The sequence below is a fragment of the Macaca thibetana genome, chromosome 3 (genome assembly GCF_024542745.1).
Source record: "Macaca thibetana thibetana isolate TM-01 chromosome 3, ASM2454274v1, whole genome shotgun sequence".
Taxonomy (NCBI): Eukaryota; Metazoa; Chordata; class Mammalia; order Primates; family Cercopithecidae; genus Macaca; species Macaca thibetana.
Window position 1 is genome coordinate 67,567,147 of NC_065580.1, and position 16,838 is coordinate 67,583,984.

The 16,838-nt window shown below is 39.0% G+C and overlaps 1 protein-coding gene across 13 annotated transcripts in view; it reads left to right on the forward strand.

Annotated features, from left to right (window-relative positions):
* Positions 1–14,547, forward strand: part of ADAM22 (ADAM metallopeptidase domain 22) — a 249,763-nt gene extending 235,216 nt beyond the window's left edge. For 12 of the 13 annotated variants that reach the window (XM_050785298.1, XM_050785301.1, XM_050785304.1 and 9 more), the window contains 2 exons: positions 4,894–5,017; positions 7,933–14,547. In XM_050785298.1, the coding sequence (XP_050641255.1) occupies positions 4,894–5,017; positions 7,933–7,953 (145 nt within the window). In that variant the 3' untranslated portion in view covers positions 7,954–14,547. The remainder of the gene's footprint in view (positions 1–4,893; positions 5,018–7,932) is intronic. The other variant, XM_050785308.1, reaches the window with a different exon arrangement.
* The last annotated feature ends 2,291 nt before the right edge of the window (positions 14,548–16,838 follow it).

Sequence of the window (16,838 nt, forward strand, 5' to 3'; positions counted from 1 at the left end):
AAGCCGCATGACTAAATGCAATTTGGATGGGGAAATGCTTTAGCACCCCGGTTGCACGTGCAAAAAACTGCAAGGACAATTTTAGAGGGTTCCTTTATTTTCTATTCTAATATGAGATGTTGATTCCTACAGTAGATAGTGAAATTAAGAATTAATTGTTAAAAATCATATTTATGTTTAAAGGTTAAAGTTCTGTGGACAGTTATAATTTAACTCATTTTTGGGTTAATACAGGTGATAAGATTTGAAATTCAATACAGCATTTCTGTGGTGGTGGTAAATAATTGACATGGCCCAGAACGTTTAACACAGTGATTCTAATGCAAGGGACAATTTCATCCACTCTCTATCCAAGCCAAGCCTCACATAGGAGCCCCAAAGTGCTTCCACACCTTGGCTTGTGCCTTGCCAACTCTATGCTTAGGCTCAGATCTGCGTCATCTGTGGCCAGGTCATTCAGGATTACCCTTCTTGTCAAAATCACCAGTGAGGGCAAAAGTCACCTTATTGTTTTTTGTAGAGATGTGATCTCACCATGTTGCTCAAGCTGGTCTCAAACTCCTGGGCTCAAGCAATCCACCTGCCTCAGCCTCTCAGAGTGCTGGGATTACAGCCATGTGGTGTTGGCTTTGTGGCATCCTTATCAAAATGCAATCTGCAGCAAACTGGTTCAAAATATAGTCCAGCATTTAAAATATAGTAGCCACACTGCTAGAGAGAGCAAGGCAAATGCCTAAATAGATATTGAGTGATGAGAGTGCCTCTGCTGTGCCCCCTTATCCAGTTTAGATATGACAGTGGTTGCTCAGATTGTTCTCTGCATGAATTCGGGCCACCAGGAAGAAGCAAGTGAGATCAGGACAAGTGCATTATCTTGCCACACCCAGATCCTGGATGCAGTTCTGTTATAAGCTCTCAGAAGGTATCCTTACTCTCGGGTATTATCCCATTGATTTCTCACTTCATCAGGGTTTTCAAGTCCACTTCCATGATTCTATGGAATTTTTGGTGACTCTGAAAGAAAATGAATAATTACAACTATCGTGTATTAAGTGCCTATGAGATATCTTTATTCCTCACATCATAAGGTGTAGGCATTCTTATTACCTTTCTGTAGATGGAGGAAACTGAGGTACAAAGAGTAATTCAAGGTGGCACAGCTAGTAAGTGTCAGAACCAGAACTAGAGCCTGGCTCTGAATCCAAAATCTGTACCTTTTCCATTTCACCTTAATTAAAAGTAGCAGAGTGGATACTGATGACTTGAATCCTCCCTTAGTACACTTAACAAATTCTCTTGGATCTAGGCCAGGCATGATGGCTCACGCCTGTAATCCCGGCACTTTGGGAGGCCAAGGTGGGCGGATCATGAGGTCAGGAGATTGAGACCATCCTGGCCAACAGGGTAAAACCCCATCTCTACTAAAAATACAAAAATTAGCTGGGTGTGGTGGTGCGCGCTTGTAATCCCAGCTACTTGGGAGGCTGAGGCAGGAGAATTGCTTGAACCTGGGAGGCGGAGGTTGTAGTGAGCTGAGATCACACCACTGTACTTCAGCCTGGCAACAGAGCGAGGCTCCATCTCAAAAAAATAAATAAATAAAAATAAAATAACAAATTTTCCTGGATCAACCTACTATAAAACTCACATATGAACACAAGTGAGTAAGAGTTGGACTTGTGTCCCTCTCCATGTGACTGGCCTGGTTTTTAGCCTGTCCGTGGGTGCAGAACTGAACTGAGGTTGGCCTTACAGGCATATATACAAAAGGTAATCCCAGGAAGTTTGATGTAGCCCTAAGAGGCACCACAATCCACTGGCACACAAACATACTTTTATTGTGTAATTCTAATAGGGTATCCATTATGGTAACTATCATTTTTTAAAATACAGTAATGGGCTGGGCGGGGTGACTTATGCCTATAATCCCAGCACTTTGGGAGGCCAAGGTGGGTGGATCATTTGAGGTCAGGAGTTTGAGACCAGCCTGGCCAACATGGTGAGACCCTGTCTCTACTAAAAATACAAAAATTGCGCAAGTGTGGTGGCACACTCCTATAGTCCCAGCTACTCAGGAGACTGAGGCAGGAGAATCACTCCAACCCGGGAGGCAGAGGCTGCGGTGAGCGGAGATCACACCAACTACACTTCAGACTGGTTGACAGAGTGAGACTCCGTCTCAAAAAATAAAATAAAATAAAATGCAGTAATAATAATGGTTGACTTGTATCCAGTGATGCACTTTACTTTTTAAGTGAATGAGCTGTGCTGGTGCCTGGCTTTAGGTGAAAGCCAGGCTGGAACTGCCAGGCAAGTAGTCAATCAAGGTCAGAAAAGAGCCTAGAGATAGTTTTGAAGAAATGTCTTCCTTAGACATTTGTGAGACATTTTGAGTTTATTTTCCCTAAAGTGTTTTACCCTATCATGACATCTAGTCCTGTTTTGACTCCTGCTCTGGTGCTCTCCATCCCCCCAAGGATAATCAGTTTTATGCTGCCACATACCACCCAGCCTCCAGGACCCTTTCCCCTGCTAAAACTTTCCTGCTGGGCTTCTCTTCCCCTCGGGGTCCAAGATGCCAATTAACAAGCATGTTATTATTCTTTACTTCTGTTTTGACTCCTGCTCTGGTGCTCTCATCCCCCCAAGATAATCACTTTTATACCCGCCTCCAGGACCCTTTCCCCTGCTAAAACTTTCCTGCTCAGCTTCTCTTCTTCCCCTCAGGGTCCAAGGTGTCAATTAACTAGCGTGTTATTTTAAGAAGAAGTATATGTGCAATTTCTTTGGGGTTCTGGAGAAAATCTCCTGTTTTTGTTCTAACTTAATTGGCTTTGCCCATAGGAAGATATTTGAGGGGAAGACTGGACCTTCAGCACCCCTCATTGGAATGGCTTTGTACATGTTCCAGGCTGGCCATTTGGACCCATGGCCAAGCATTCCAGCTTTAAGCTGGAATGACTGTGAAGCTAAAAGCTAATAGCTAATGGTGTGGACACACATGCTGCAGCAGATTAAAAAGATGCCTCATTTTGCATGATCCCCTAAAGTAAACAAGATTTAATTATTTGTTTGTGTACCTTACTAGCTTTCCTAAACTTGGATATTTTATCAGTAGTGATTAGGCTAAAAAACTGATGCCAGGTTAACAGTCTTATTTTAGAAAGATGCATTTAAATATCTAAATGCAGAAGTTTGCCATCATCTTACATGTACCAAATTTGTTTCTTGAAGATCATAGTCCTATTTAAAGTGTTTTTCTAAAATAAAAAAAATAATTTCTCAATTAAAAAATATGAAGTAGTACATTGCTTTAATAGAACTTTAGAGAATTTGAAGTACTAGTATTAGTTACACCCATCCGTTGTTATGTAAGCCCAACCAATGGCTTACATAGAAATGCTGATGGTAGGGACTAATTAGACCATTTTTGTATGTTCTCATCATACTTTGTTTGGCTGGAACTCTGCACTCCTCACCGCTCCGCAATGAAGAGCATTAACATAGGAGAAATCAAAGAGCTGCTGTGTTCTAAGCATTCAGGCAAAGGAGTGGTCCTAGCCATTTTTCAAAAATAGGAGTTACAGATTAAAAGTGAATTGTACCATTCTTCATTCTTAAAATCTATCAAGAATGTTCACTACTACTATCTTTGGATGTGTAGGAAAAATTATTTTCAAACTTTAGTTTGAATTCAGTGTCCATAAAATGGAAATTAGTATGAAAACTATGGCAGAACCAGAGCAAAGGATAATGTATGCATGCAAACCAAAATTTAAAACAAGGGAGGAAAAAAGACACCTTTATGCTATTGAATGCAGCCTAGGCAGTAGATCTTGACCTACCCAATGCTACCCCCACCCCTCCCAGCCAACATTCCCAGGCTGGGTCAGTCACAGCAGATGAGGTACATTCTACTGAAATAAATACTTCTGCTGTAATGTGGCAGTGTAACCAGTTCAGCAATGTGGGTTTTTACCACCTTGCACCAGGGATTAAGGAGCAGTGGTAACGTTTGTGAATGGAATAGGTACTACAGTTATCACATCTGTTTTTCATTGATATGTTATGAGTAGACATTTTTTACTCAGCTGTTTTTTTTTTTTTTCACTTTAAAGACAAGTTAGCAATAGATATGGGCTTGTCTAGTATGTTCAGCTTAGTCACAAATTACCACTACACATGCAAAACCAATAAAGTACAGCATAATACACCAACGGCTTACATAGAAATGCTGATGGTAGGGACTAATTAGACCATTTTTGTATGTTCTCATCATACTTTGTTTGGCTGGAACTCTGCACTCCTTACTGCTTGCATGTTTACTAATTTATTAAAAGCCCTGTATTTGCCTTTGTTCCTTCACAACTAACACACTGGCCTCTGAATGCATGAGTGTTGTGTAAACTGGTGTGTGATTTAGCAACTAATAAATATATCAATTGTAATGGATTTTGAGATCTTAAGAGAAAATTGGAATTATTGTACTTAAACATTTGTACGTTAAGTGGTAAAAATAAGGCACAATATTAATATTTTATACATGTAATTTACCATTATAAGCTCTTAGAATAATTTCATCCCTTCTCCATTTTAGCTTTTTATCTATTCTATAGGATACATTCTATAGGATACATTTTTAGTGGCTTGTAGTTTAAAAGTATCATTCTATGTACTAACATTTAAATAATCCATCGCAGTCATGAAATTAGGAAGATAAAATTGCAGCATTTCACTGTTGAGAATGACAGAATATCTTCCCAGTAGTTAAATCTTTGCAGTAGTGGCATATGAAAGTTAGAAGTCAGAGGGTTTGTTCTGAACCCACTTTTCAGATATTTGAAAAATGTTAGGCAATCACATGGTGTTTATTTCATGTTCTCAACATCTCAGGACTTTATCTCCTGCCAAGTCTCCTTCTTCTTCAACTGGGTCTATTGCCTCCAGCAGAAAATACCCTTACCCAATGCCTCCACTTCCTGATGAGGAGAAGAAAGTGAACCGACAAAGTGCAAGGGTATGTGGAAACCTCTTTCATGTGCTGACATGCTCAGTCATTATCATTTATCTATGAGTTTATAAAAGAGAGAATCATTTTTCCTCCCTTGTTCCTAAGAAAATGAAAAAATCAAACTTGAAGATAAGGAGATTCTTGGGACTTTTGGCTTCAGATTTATATTTGCAAATAGTTCAATCTACATTGATATAGCCTAGATACATTTTGTGTAATTAATTGCTCTATATTTATATATTATTATAGCTAATATAGTAAAACCTTGAGTAAACAAAACACTGTATTTTTCTATGTCACCTTTTACATTTTAATCACACTGCCACTCTGTCTCACAACATTCCTGAAACATATCAGTATGTAGAATTGGAGATACAGTGGAGTTTAGAGAGGCAGACTGGCCCTCAGAGACTTAAGTGAAAGATACAACCAAAGAATAATTACCTTTATTGATGTCCGGGCTCTGTTGTGGTCATTTACACTGTAATGTTGATCTTCTTAGAAATAATGTTGCAAAAAAATAAAATAAAGCTTATAAGCCTCGGCAGTGTTAGCTGCTGGTTAGACTTTTTGGTCTTAAGAGATGTTTCAGAATCTCTTTGATCCCAAACCTAAATTATGTGGTTCAAGGTAAACGTGGATCATTCAAATTTTAATTTAACTCAGAGTCAGTAAGAAGGCACAAATAATTAAAAGCTGTGTAGATCACTATAATCCAAAAGTCTTTAAAAACTACCAGCAGTGTTTTGTTAACAATAAAAAATTACCATTGTATGTTAATATGAGAAATGGTAAAAGATAACAAGACAATTCAGATTCCCAGCACTCAGCTTTCTGAATTAACAGAAGACTTCTTGATAGATATCTAGTTGTTCATGATGGCATGTGTGATAATGAAATCTGAGACTGATGTCATTCCTGCCCTCCTCAAAGAATTGTCTAAGTGTAACACCCGACTTTCTTTCTGCTAAATTGTCTGTATCCCTGTTTTGCTCCATCAAGTTAGGGACATTCCCTCAGCTGTTGTCATGTCAGAGTTTGGGTTATTGGAGATGTTACCACAGAAGAGCCTGTAAAAACGATAGCTCTCCAGAAAAAATGGCTGGCCCATAGCCCCTTTCCTGGGCTGAGCAGATGACTACAAAGACTCTGGCTGCTGCGATTGTTACGTGAAAGGTCTGATTTGTTCTATGCACTGTGGAACAGCCACATAAGCATGTGGCAGAATCCTACCAAATACACAGCCCCTATCATTGGGATGTCTCTGTGGGCTGTGGAGAGTGGAACAAGCAGATCTTCCTATCAGCAGCCCCTCTGTTACCACCACATAGGTGTGGGCCAAGGCATGCCTCATGTGGAAAGTGATGCTTGGAAATTGCTCATTTTATCCCACTGGGGTAGTCATGACATTCAGGTTTTTCCCAATGTTATTCATTTGTCCCTCCCTTCTTTCTCCTTTCTGTCACATATTATTTTTAATATTTATAAAAAAATATTGAGGAAACTTCAGCTCTCCAAGGCCAGAGTCTAAACCCTTTAGCCCTCCAGACTATCATCTGAGCATCAATTCAGATTGTCTTTGCTCCAGACCCACCACAAGCCCCATTTAACTCCTCTCCACCACCAGTGTCACCCATTCACGAAGATCCCCACAGTTCAGATATTCATTTGGTTTCCAAGGGGTTGGCGTCTTTTCAATAAAAAGAACATATAAAGCAGACCTAAGGTAGATAGGATGGTGGCTTTACCACAGTCCTGTGGGGTAGGCAGACTTGGGCATTCAGAACAAGATTTCCATGAAGATTTGGGAGAACATATTAAGGGAACCTGTATAGAAACATCTACTTAATCACTTGGCTTTTTCTCCTTTTTCTTTCCCAGAAACTCATTATATATACAGTGACATGTATCACATGTCCAGTAAAAATGGAATATGGATGGAAATTGGATACAACCTAAGTCACTCTGGTCATAGGCTTTGTTTATGTTTATAATAATTATATCTAAATTATATTGCCTGGAAACATATTTCATCACCTTGATCTTCTTTTTAAATTGGTCATCCTTTTCTGGTGAACTGAGTTGCATTCATATCTGATCATGTCACACTTGTTATTAGTCCATTAAGGTGATTGCTGAACATTGTAGAAATTCGATCTGAACAGGGCCAATATAGAGCTCATGGCAAAAGCAAGGAGAGGGTAGGAGGGACAGCATGAATGAAGGGACATCCTGCCTTGAATGTATCATTCCACTGTGATACCTCAGCTCATGAGAGAGAACCGTTTTTAAGGAGGTAGTGATAGAATTGGAGTGTATGGCAGTGATTTTCAAGTGGGTGATGGTGGAATTGATGGAGTCACACTTCCCTGATGTCAGTGGTTTTCTGTTGTGGCTGCACAAGGGAATCATCTGCAAAGCTTTTAAAATATTCTTACGCCTGAGTCCCACCCAGAGAGGTTTTGATTTAGTTGGTCTGGTGTGCTGCCTGGGAAGCGGAATTGTAGAAACTTCCCCAGATTAATGTAATGTGCAGCTGAGGTTGAGAACCACTGCTCTAGCTGGCTGTCTTGGAATCCTGGGGAAAGGAAGGGCATGTATAGCTAAAAAAATTATATTTTAAATTCTTTTATTTCATTTGAGACACAATATTTATTCAAAATGTTTAGTAACATTAAATGAGGATGTGATGGTTTTTGTATCAAAAGATGGCTGTTGTTGAAAAGGTAGAGACACAGGTTTTGAGGAAAGAGAGCTAAAAGTTGGAGTGTTTATTCTATCCACTTTTTAGACTTTGCAAAAGTGTGCATCCACAGTCACATATGTGTGGATGGAATCACTGAATCTTTTTCATCTCCTACTCAGAATACATCTGCTTCCTGCTTTCACAATGTGCAATTTTGCTCTTTTCTGTTGTGCAGCTATGGGAGACATCCATTTAAGATCAACTGTTTACATGTGATACATCGAAAACTGTTTACTTCAACTTTTATAGAAACCCAGGCTCATGGAATCACTGCAAATCTATCTGCTCTTCAGACAATACGAAGACCCTCTGAGATGCTACAGAGGAGAGGAAGCGGAGTCTCACATCTGGTTACCATTTTCTTTTTGTCATTGGCTTAGGGTTTAACTGAATCATGAAAAGAACTACTGAAATGTTACACTATAACATGGAACAATAAAGGTACTGGTATGTTAACGGATAATCCGCATGACAGATAAGATGTAGAAATATCCATAAAGTTAACTCACTTGACCCAAATGTAGCAAGTTTCCTAAGGGACAATAGTGGATTCAGAACTTGATGTTCTGAAGCACATCCTCACTGTAAACAGTAATGCTATATGCATGAAGCTTCTGTTTATTGTTTTCCATATTTAAGGAAACAACATCCCATAATAGAAACGAGCATGCAGGGCTAAGGCATATAGGATTTTTCTGCAGGACTTTAAAGCTTTGAGAGGCCAATATCCCATAGGCTAACTTTAAACATGTATTTTAATTTTTGTTTTGTTTTTTACTTTTCATATTTATATTAGCATACAAGGACAATTGTATATATGTAACATTTTTAAAATTTAAAAAAATGCAGCTGTTACACACAAGTGTATTTTGCCAAATGCCTAAAAATTCAGTCACAATCACATCATCGTCATCCATCCAGTGATCTTCAAAGACTATAAGCAGGTAATGTAAATATAGTGGTCAGTGCTGTAAATGTGTCTCTCCATAGTTGGTATTTGTCCAAAACATGTGATATCCCTTTAACCTGTGCACAGTCTGGAGGCGCAGTTTTATTGAGTAAGTAATTGAGTGAGAGAACTAAATGCCCAGCAAAACTTCTGGCCTCCACAGTTTGCTGATGCAGGAGCCCACTCTGCTCCCGATGGGCTGCTCCCTGGACATCATCCATCCCATCCATCCATCCCATCTCATCCCAGTGAGCCAGCCCCTCAGCAATGTGTCCTGCTGAGATTAAGCAAGTGCACCAAAGACACATGAGACCACGTACTGCCAGTGAGCTGGTAGCTTCTGACTTGCCAATACTCTAACCCTTTGTGGCCTGAAGTTTTGTTCCTTGACAAAACTTTTCAGTCACCCTTATCTGTGAAATGAATGACTTGTTTTAACAAAAACAACTTTGACACTATTGATTAAGAATATTAAGAATATTCACTGGGATGTGAATCCCAACAAGTCATTCTGCACTCACTCTGGAGCAAGATGATGGAAGATTCTACTGTTTGAGTTGGGTAGCCTCAACCGTTCATAAAGGGTTAAGTTAGATCTAAACCACAGAGATGCAGCAACTGCAGAGCTACACTAACAGCTGGCAGGGGGAAAGAATCTGATGCTTTGAACCATATATTTTTTAATCCATAGGAAAATAGGATTCTATTTTAAAAGACCCTTCTTTAAAACCAAAGTTTGATAACTGTTATAATGGCAGATCTGTCATTCCAAAAGAAAGCTAGCTACCCTAGTGAGGCTGGAGATTGATGGGCTCAATCACATGGTCTGCTCTGAAGTATACTTCTGATTTCCTAATTTTCTGTGTGTTCTTAAGAGGTATGGAACCTGCAGACAGGGTTTCAGAAATAATCTCTAAATTTGATCCTCTTCCATAGTATCCATGGACAAAATCCATATCATCTTCATATGTAATCAAATTGATTACATATGATGCCCAAACTGAAGGGCCAAGTTAGAAGGCAGCATTTTGTGCTTTGTGTTTATGCCTTCGGTAATGGACCTCTCTTTTGAAAGTCTTTGAAATGGTTGGAAAACAATTTAATGATCCAAAATTACATAATGTAAAACAGCATTTTTCATGACAGGAAGGGATGTGATTGTTAATATGACCATAAAGCGATCCATCAGGCCAAGGTTTGGGTGAGTGTTGGGCATTGTTGCCACATAGCTCAAGCCAAGAACAGAAGGGCAGACAGATTGAAAGATGTAGCAAATAAAGTGACTTTTTACCAAGATCACTGTAACGTGCACTGAATGTTTCCTGGTATTGAGTGTATAAAAGGCTAATGCTATAAGGTTTATTTTGACTATAAAAGAGTTTATAGATTTGAATATAAGGTGCCTCATGTAAATATGCTTCCTAGTTACAGGTACACAAACTCTAATTTGAAAGAATCCACAAATGGCTAGCTGAGAAGTTAACAGATCTCTGTCTATCATCCATCTGTGTGTCTTTCTTCCTTCACCTCAGTTATTTTTACATGAAATTATTATTTCAAATGAAAATCATTATCATGTGCCTTTTGGGAGACATGGTTGCTCTAGAGGTATATAGTTTGTAATTACCCTCCTTGGAAGCTCCACCTTCCTGTGGAACGGAATAAAAATGTTTATGTTTTATTTTTAGAGATTATGATTTTAGGTATACAGTAACTTTAATGTTCTATTCTTGGAATCTACTCTATCTCCCATGTTTAAACATTCTTAGAGCCATTTGTGGGATTCATTGAAAAATTTATAGTCTCAAGGGAGAGTTTCAAGAAGTATCTGTATATATACTCATGGTTTGGGGTTCTAGAGGCGTTACATCTAAATATTTATGACTTTTCATCCACTGAGGTAGGTAGCATTAAATATACAAGCACAGCATTATTTCTCTTTAAATAACTATTTTGAAGAGAAACTTTGAGGCCATATAACAGTTTATATCATGCAACTAATATTTATATTTCCCAATCCACTACAAAATCATTGCTAAGCAGAAGAGAGCAGTTATTTGGCCTTTATGTTTCATTGTATGCCTTTTCCCCCTCTTTCTAAAGTTTTATGCATTGATAAGACTACAGATTGGCACCCAGCTGCCCGAGATGTTCCATTTATCCATAGTCATTGTAGTGCAGTCAACCCTGATTTAAAGGAACATTTAAATTTCTCCAGTAAGTGTCAACAGGAAGGCATGGGATAGCAGGGAGTCCTTATGGAGTGGACTGGCCACATTAACTGTCCTCTGCATCCAGCCACTATTTAGATGGGAAGTGGCATGGTCCTCTGAACGCTGCAGGCTGGAAATGATCCCCAGGGCACATGCAATCTGTGGAAAGGAATAAATCAGACAGTGCAACATGATGAGGGCTTTCAATTTGCTGTGGTTGCTGTATTTTTAACAAGAAACCCAGAGCTTCGATTAGGAATAACCTATCAGAGTTGTTCCTTTAAAAAATATTGATGAATAAAGCAAATGTGGGCTTAAAATGCCAACTTATTTTTCACTTTGATATTGGTGCTTTATTAAGTGATGCCATAGTTTGTCTCTTTTCCCTCTCACTTTAAAAAGAATTTTAAAATTGTGTTTGTATATAAGATCAGTCCGGCATAGAATTTCTGAAAGTAACATTAATAGGGTTTCTAAAGAAGTTGTCAGAAAGACAAAATTAGATATTCTGTGCACTTTCCGAGAAGGACTCTTTATGTTTGAATTTCAAAACAGGCTTACATTTCTTTTCTGTTGATTCCCTTGCATATCTACATAATTTAATCCTGTCTATTGTCCCAGATCTCTTATGGCTACTTTACCTGTTACCTTTTTTGGAATTTTGTTCTTTATGTTTTACAGTTACCTTTGGACCAGAAGATATATGATATTTTTATTCATTTTTTTTAGTGTTTTAAAATAAGGTTTGTTCATTTTATCCATTCATTTCCTATTGTCATGTAGTTCTATTTTAACCATATATATATAGTACTTTAAATAAATTTTCTTATGTTATTATTTAACACAATAATAAATCCTTATCTAAATAAAAGACTATTTTACTTTATTTTACTTAAAGGAAAGATAATTTATTGGCAGGATATTGAGTAGCTTGTAGAGTATATGGGAAGGGGAGAGCCAAGTTAGGAACTGGCAGGAGTGAGGAGGGATGAGACAGCTGCCTGCACAGTCTGATAGGACACATCTGGCTGCTGCCACTGGATGCCCACATGGGCAGCATGTCATAAATATCACCCTACCGTTGGCAAGTTGGCATGAATTTTCCATGAAACGCTCTTGACTCCCATTTGCACCGTCATATCTACTTTTTATGTACCTAATTATATTTTTCCTTTAACTTTTATGGTTTTTTTTTTCTAAAACTGCCACCTAAATACCTTTCCACTCTGTTAAATGTATGGAGTCAAGATAAATTTCTCATTCTTGCTCTGCAGCTTAAGATGTATAGGAAGTAAACACTTCCATGGAATAGGGCTTAATTTGGGGCTCAGATGTTTTGGGTTTTTTCCTCCTTAGATGTTTTTGAATGGATAAAACTACTCTGGTTTTAGAAGCAGCAGCTTTTCTCCTGACCTGGAAGAACTAAGGACTTTGATAAACAGTTTCCCGTTGATAGTATCATATAATGAGGGGCGCAGTCTGCTCTTGTGAAAATTGGCCCAGCGGCAGCAGCCCACGCCAGCTGTGTGTGAGTAGCCCTGCTGTTAAAAGTACACCCGCTGGGAATTGTTGGCACATGCTCATAGCATATGCTGTGGGGGAAGGTGCTTTTAATTCCAAGAGGAGCTTTTCTATCACATCTGCAGATGCAGAGCAAAGATGCAGCAGGACTTTAGAAAACAGGAGTGTTTCTATTGACATTTTATTCATTGCTTTGTTAGTCCCCCAAATGGAGCATCTTCTGGTTGTTTGTAAGCAGAAAAAACAAAACATTCAAAACCAAAAACCTAATTAGTACTTTTGTCCTTTATATCCATAGTCTGACAAGCAAGTAAGCATCCTCATGGTGAGATTTTGAGTGATGCTTCCAGAACCGTCCTGCTTCCTATGTAGCTCCCCCTTCAGTAGCTGTGCAACTCTTTCCTCCTGACTAGGAACTTCTCTATTGTGGAAGTCAGTTCCTTTGGCTAAGCTGTCCCTTGAGAGAACCCTAGGATGCCCTAGGGAGTAGAGGTGGCAGGCATCTTTGTCTTCGCCCACTGGCACATTAGCAGTTTATGCAACTTAGGAAGTCACTGGGAGATGAGTCCCAAGAGGGTGAATTTCAGGATGGGGAGGAGATAAGCAGCAGAGAACTTTGGGAGATCATGGGGCATTTAGTCCTGGCACAGATGCAGAATGAATATCCACAGGAAGATTCCTGAAGCCAGATATGCAGGAGAGCACACATTGTCACGAGGGGTGTGATGGGAAGAGAGGTGCTGGATGCCTAAGACAGACTTGTGTGCTTGGCAGATTGACTGAGTGTTGACTCTGAATACTTTGTGGTCCAGTCCATGATGGGTCAGTCACTCCTGCCTGATGCATCCCTGTTGCATTGTTCATAGAACCTGTATCATATGGGGAATCAGATAATCATCATTTCATGTTCTTAAGTATCCTTGAAATCAAAACCAGGCAATGTGTGTTTTTGGTTGTTTTACAAAAAGGCATACAATGAGACCAATTCCTAAGATAATGCACATACAGAATCATCAATGAAGTTTCAAAGAGTTTATGAAGAAAAGGTATTTTCCTTTCTTGTAAAAAAAAATATTTTTTTATATATATATATAATATGCTCATCGGCATTCACCCTAGGGCTTAGCCTCTTGTTTTATGAATTTTCAGGCTGTGATTTGTGTTGGATGGTTAAGCTCTAAAATAATGCAAATAGCCCCAATCTTTAAATATAGCGGTGCTAAGTTGAACAAGTAACACAATACAGAAAATGCTGATATGAATTAATACTTAGTAATAATACAAAAGTTCCTGCTAAATTATATATGTGTATCACTGCCTGATTAGAAACCCCACTTTTCTTTCCTAATCCAGCACAAAATTAAACTCTGATTCTACAACCAGTCTTTTTAAAGGGCAAAAATGACTCAACACCTTTGTTTTGTATGGAAAAACTTTTTTTTTGTTTTTTACACTAACTGCAAAAGTGCTTAAAAATGTTTATTCAGGATAACTAAGCATGTACTCCTTTTTTAACTTGCTGGAAGACTTGCCTCTCCAAACTAGCACCCCCAAAAGACAACTTCTTTCAGAAACTGGATGTTTTACCTAAACATAGTAGCTTCAATGTTAGCCAGCAGTAGGTCGGCACTAGTGTTTTCCACGGTTATCACCTTTGACAGGTGATGTCCATCTATAGATAGTGGAAGCCACCCCATGGGGAGGTGTTAATAGCAGCATGGTTTCACTTTTGGTAATCAGGTAATCATGTGTATATACTTAGATTCGCATTATTTTAACATTCCTCTGCTACTCTGCACTTCAGGTTCGTTAAGCTATTTCAATAATTACTGGGGTTCTGGCAAACACCAATGGAAATGTATATGGCATCTGCTTTCCTGAGCAAGTGTAATTTGTTTTATGGCTGTTCAAGTTATAAAATTGTTCTTACATTGTAGGTAAACAAAATCTTGATGTTTTTAAAGGTCACTGTAACTTAAGGTTCAAATTTCTGGCACAGTTTTATTAGTATTCACTTCGAAAGCTAATAAGATACCATGGTTTTCTATGTTACTCTCATTGTAACATTAGTAAACTGACTTTCAATAAAAGATTTATGTTATTTTGATGCACGACTCTTTTCTCTTTTTTTTTCTCCCAGCCAGTTTCTCTTTCAGAAGCTTTGTTAGGGGTACAGTCAAGGGATTGTTTCTTTTCTGTTCACTGGTGTCCCAGAAGGGGTCACTAACATGATGAGAAATTGAGAAATACAAACCCTTTAGCAAAGCCTGAGTGCTCAATTTGTTGCAGTTTCCTCATCTGAATGGCAGAGGTAGTTTACTTATTTATCTGTTTGCCTCTCCTCGTAAGCACTTCCTCTCTCACCCTAATGAGGATCAATTTCCTCTATCCTGTCCTGTAGACCAGGCGGTGGTGCTTAGTTAATAAGCTCACCTGTGCTGCATTCTAAAGCACTGAGCCTAGGATGGGTTCATGAATTCATTGCCTAAAAACTGTTCCACCCTGGCCGTTTCATCTTCCAGGCAGCCTTGTTACCTGCGCATCATTATTCTGGCATTTGCAGGGTCCTTGCCATCTGCTCATAGGCTGCATAGGAAATAAGTTATAAGTAGTCAAGGTACTGTTTTAATGTGAGAAAAAGAGAAGGAAGTCACTGATGAAGGGCTTATACATTTATTATGAGATTTTAAAAGTTTATGGTGATTACATGCTCCATTTCTTGTATTTATAATATTTTAGTCATATAATAATTCATTTAGATGAACACTGAAACAGTAACACACTCGGCTGAGCCAAAGCAAAGTCTAGTTCACAGATGGCTGAAGTTTTAGCTCACATGCCATCTCACAGACTTCACAGTACCACCTGGAACATCATGCTGAAGGAGAGTCTAAACTCCAGTTTGGCTCAATAGAAGCAAGAGCTTTAATTTAATATGACTGCTGTGGTGCAAATCTATGCCAGCTATCCCCAGGAAGCACCAGGTCTCTGGCAGCCACATTCCTATGGAAGTGCACGAAATGTGTTAAAAGTACTTTATAAATCATGGATCTTTTGAAACACACGAGTAAAGCACACATCTCCAAAATAAAATTAAATCCTAAATGAGGGTGATTTGAGGAGCTTAATTCTGCAAATAGTTGAAGTATTCAAGCTTGAGCTCGCAACTTTACCATGCTCCAACTGGATTCTTTAAGAAAAAGTAAACAGACCAGGAAATAATTTTAAAGTAGTGGGTGAGGCTACACTAGAAGTATACAATGAATGAAACAGAACCCAACATAAAATAGAAGTAAGGCAACAGATTCCACTTGTAATGAAGACTGGCTGTAATTAAAGGAGATGAATACATCAAATTTGTCAAGGGGAAGGAAACTTTCTAACTGCAGGGACATGCTGAAGACTATGCTGCATGCTTTTGGAAAGAATGGGTGAAAGCAGAAGGGGAGGAGATAGAGATTCGTTTTGAGGTATCAATAATTAAAACAGAATTAACTGAATGATGTCTGATATGGTTTGGCTCTGTGTCCCCACCCAAATCTCATCTCGAACTGTAATCCCCATGTGTCGAGGGAGGGACCTGTAAGCCCCACATCAAGGGAGGGAAGTGATTGGATCATGGGGGCAGTTTCCCCCACTGTGTTCTTGTGATAGTGAGTTCTCATGAGATCTAATGGCTTTATAAGCGTCTGACATTTCCCCTGCTTGCATTTCTCTCTCCTGCTGCCTTGTGAAGAAGGTGTCTGCTTCCCCTCCTACCATGACTGCAAGTTTCCTGAGGCCTCCCCAGCCATGTGGAACTGTGAGTCAAACCTCTTTCCTTCATAACTTACCCAGTCTTGGGTAGTGTCTTTATAGCAGTGTGAGAACAAACAAATATAATGTCAGAGGGATGGTTTTGTAATACTTTAGCAGTTACCCAAAGCCAATTCAGAACCACAATTGATACAGCACACCTTGGGACTTGTTCAAATATGGCCCATAACCTTCAGCAAGGGCCTTCTTCCCTACTGCTTATCCTCAACCAGGAGATTACCATTTCCTTAAACTATGATTTCCTCGGAGGACCCTGGTGAGTTGAAACCAAACAGCAGGCGCTGGGACACTGAAGGTAAGCTCCCTGCCTCCTAATCCTCTGAGCCCCTTTTTGGCCCTTTTCTAGACAGCCCAGGCTCAAGTAGAGCTTTGTGGCCTCATAGACAATATATGGAGATACAATCACCGTGTAATATATAGCAGGCTGCTTAGTCTGCTGTAGTCGCCGTGTAATATATAGCAGGCTGCTTCACATTCTGATACGTAACCTGGGCTAACTAACTTGTCATAGTTACATGTTAGGTTTGAATAATATGTATTTTAACAACAGTTTAAAAATTAATAGTGAAATGAGGCTAAAGA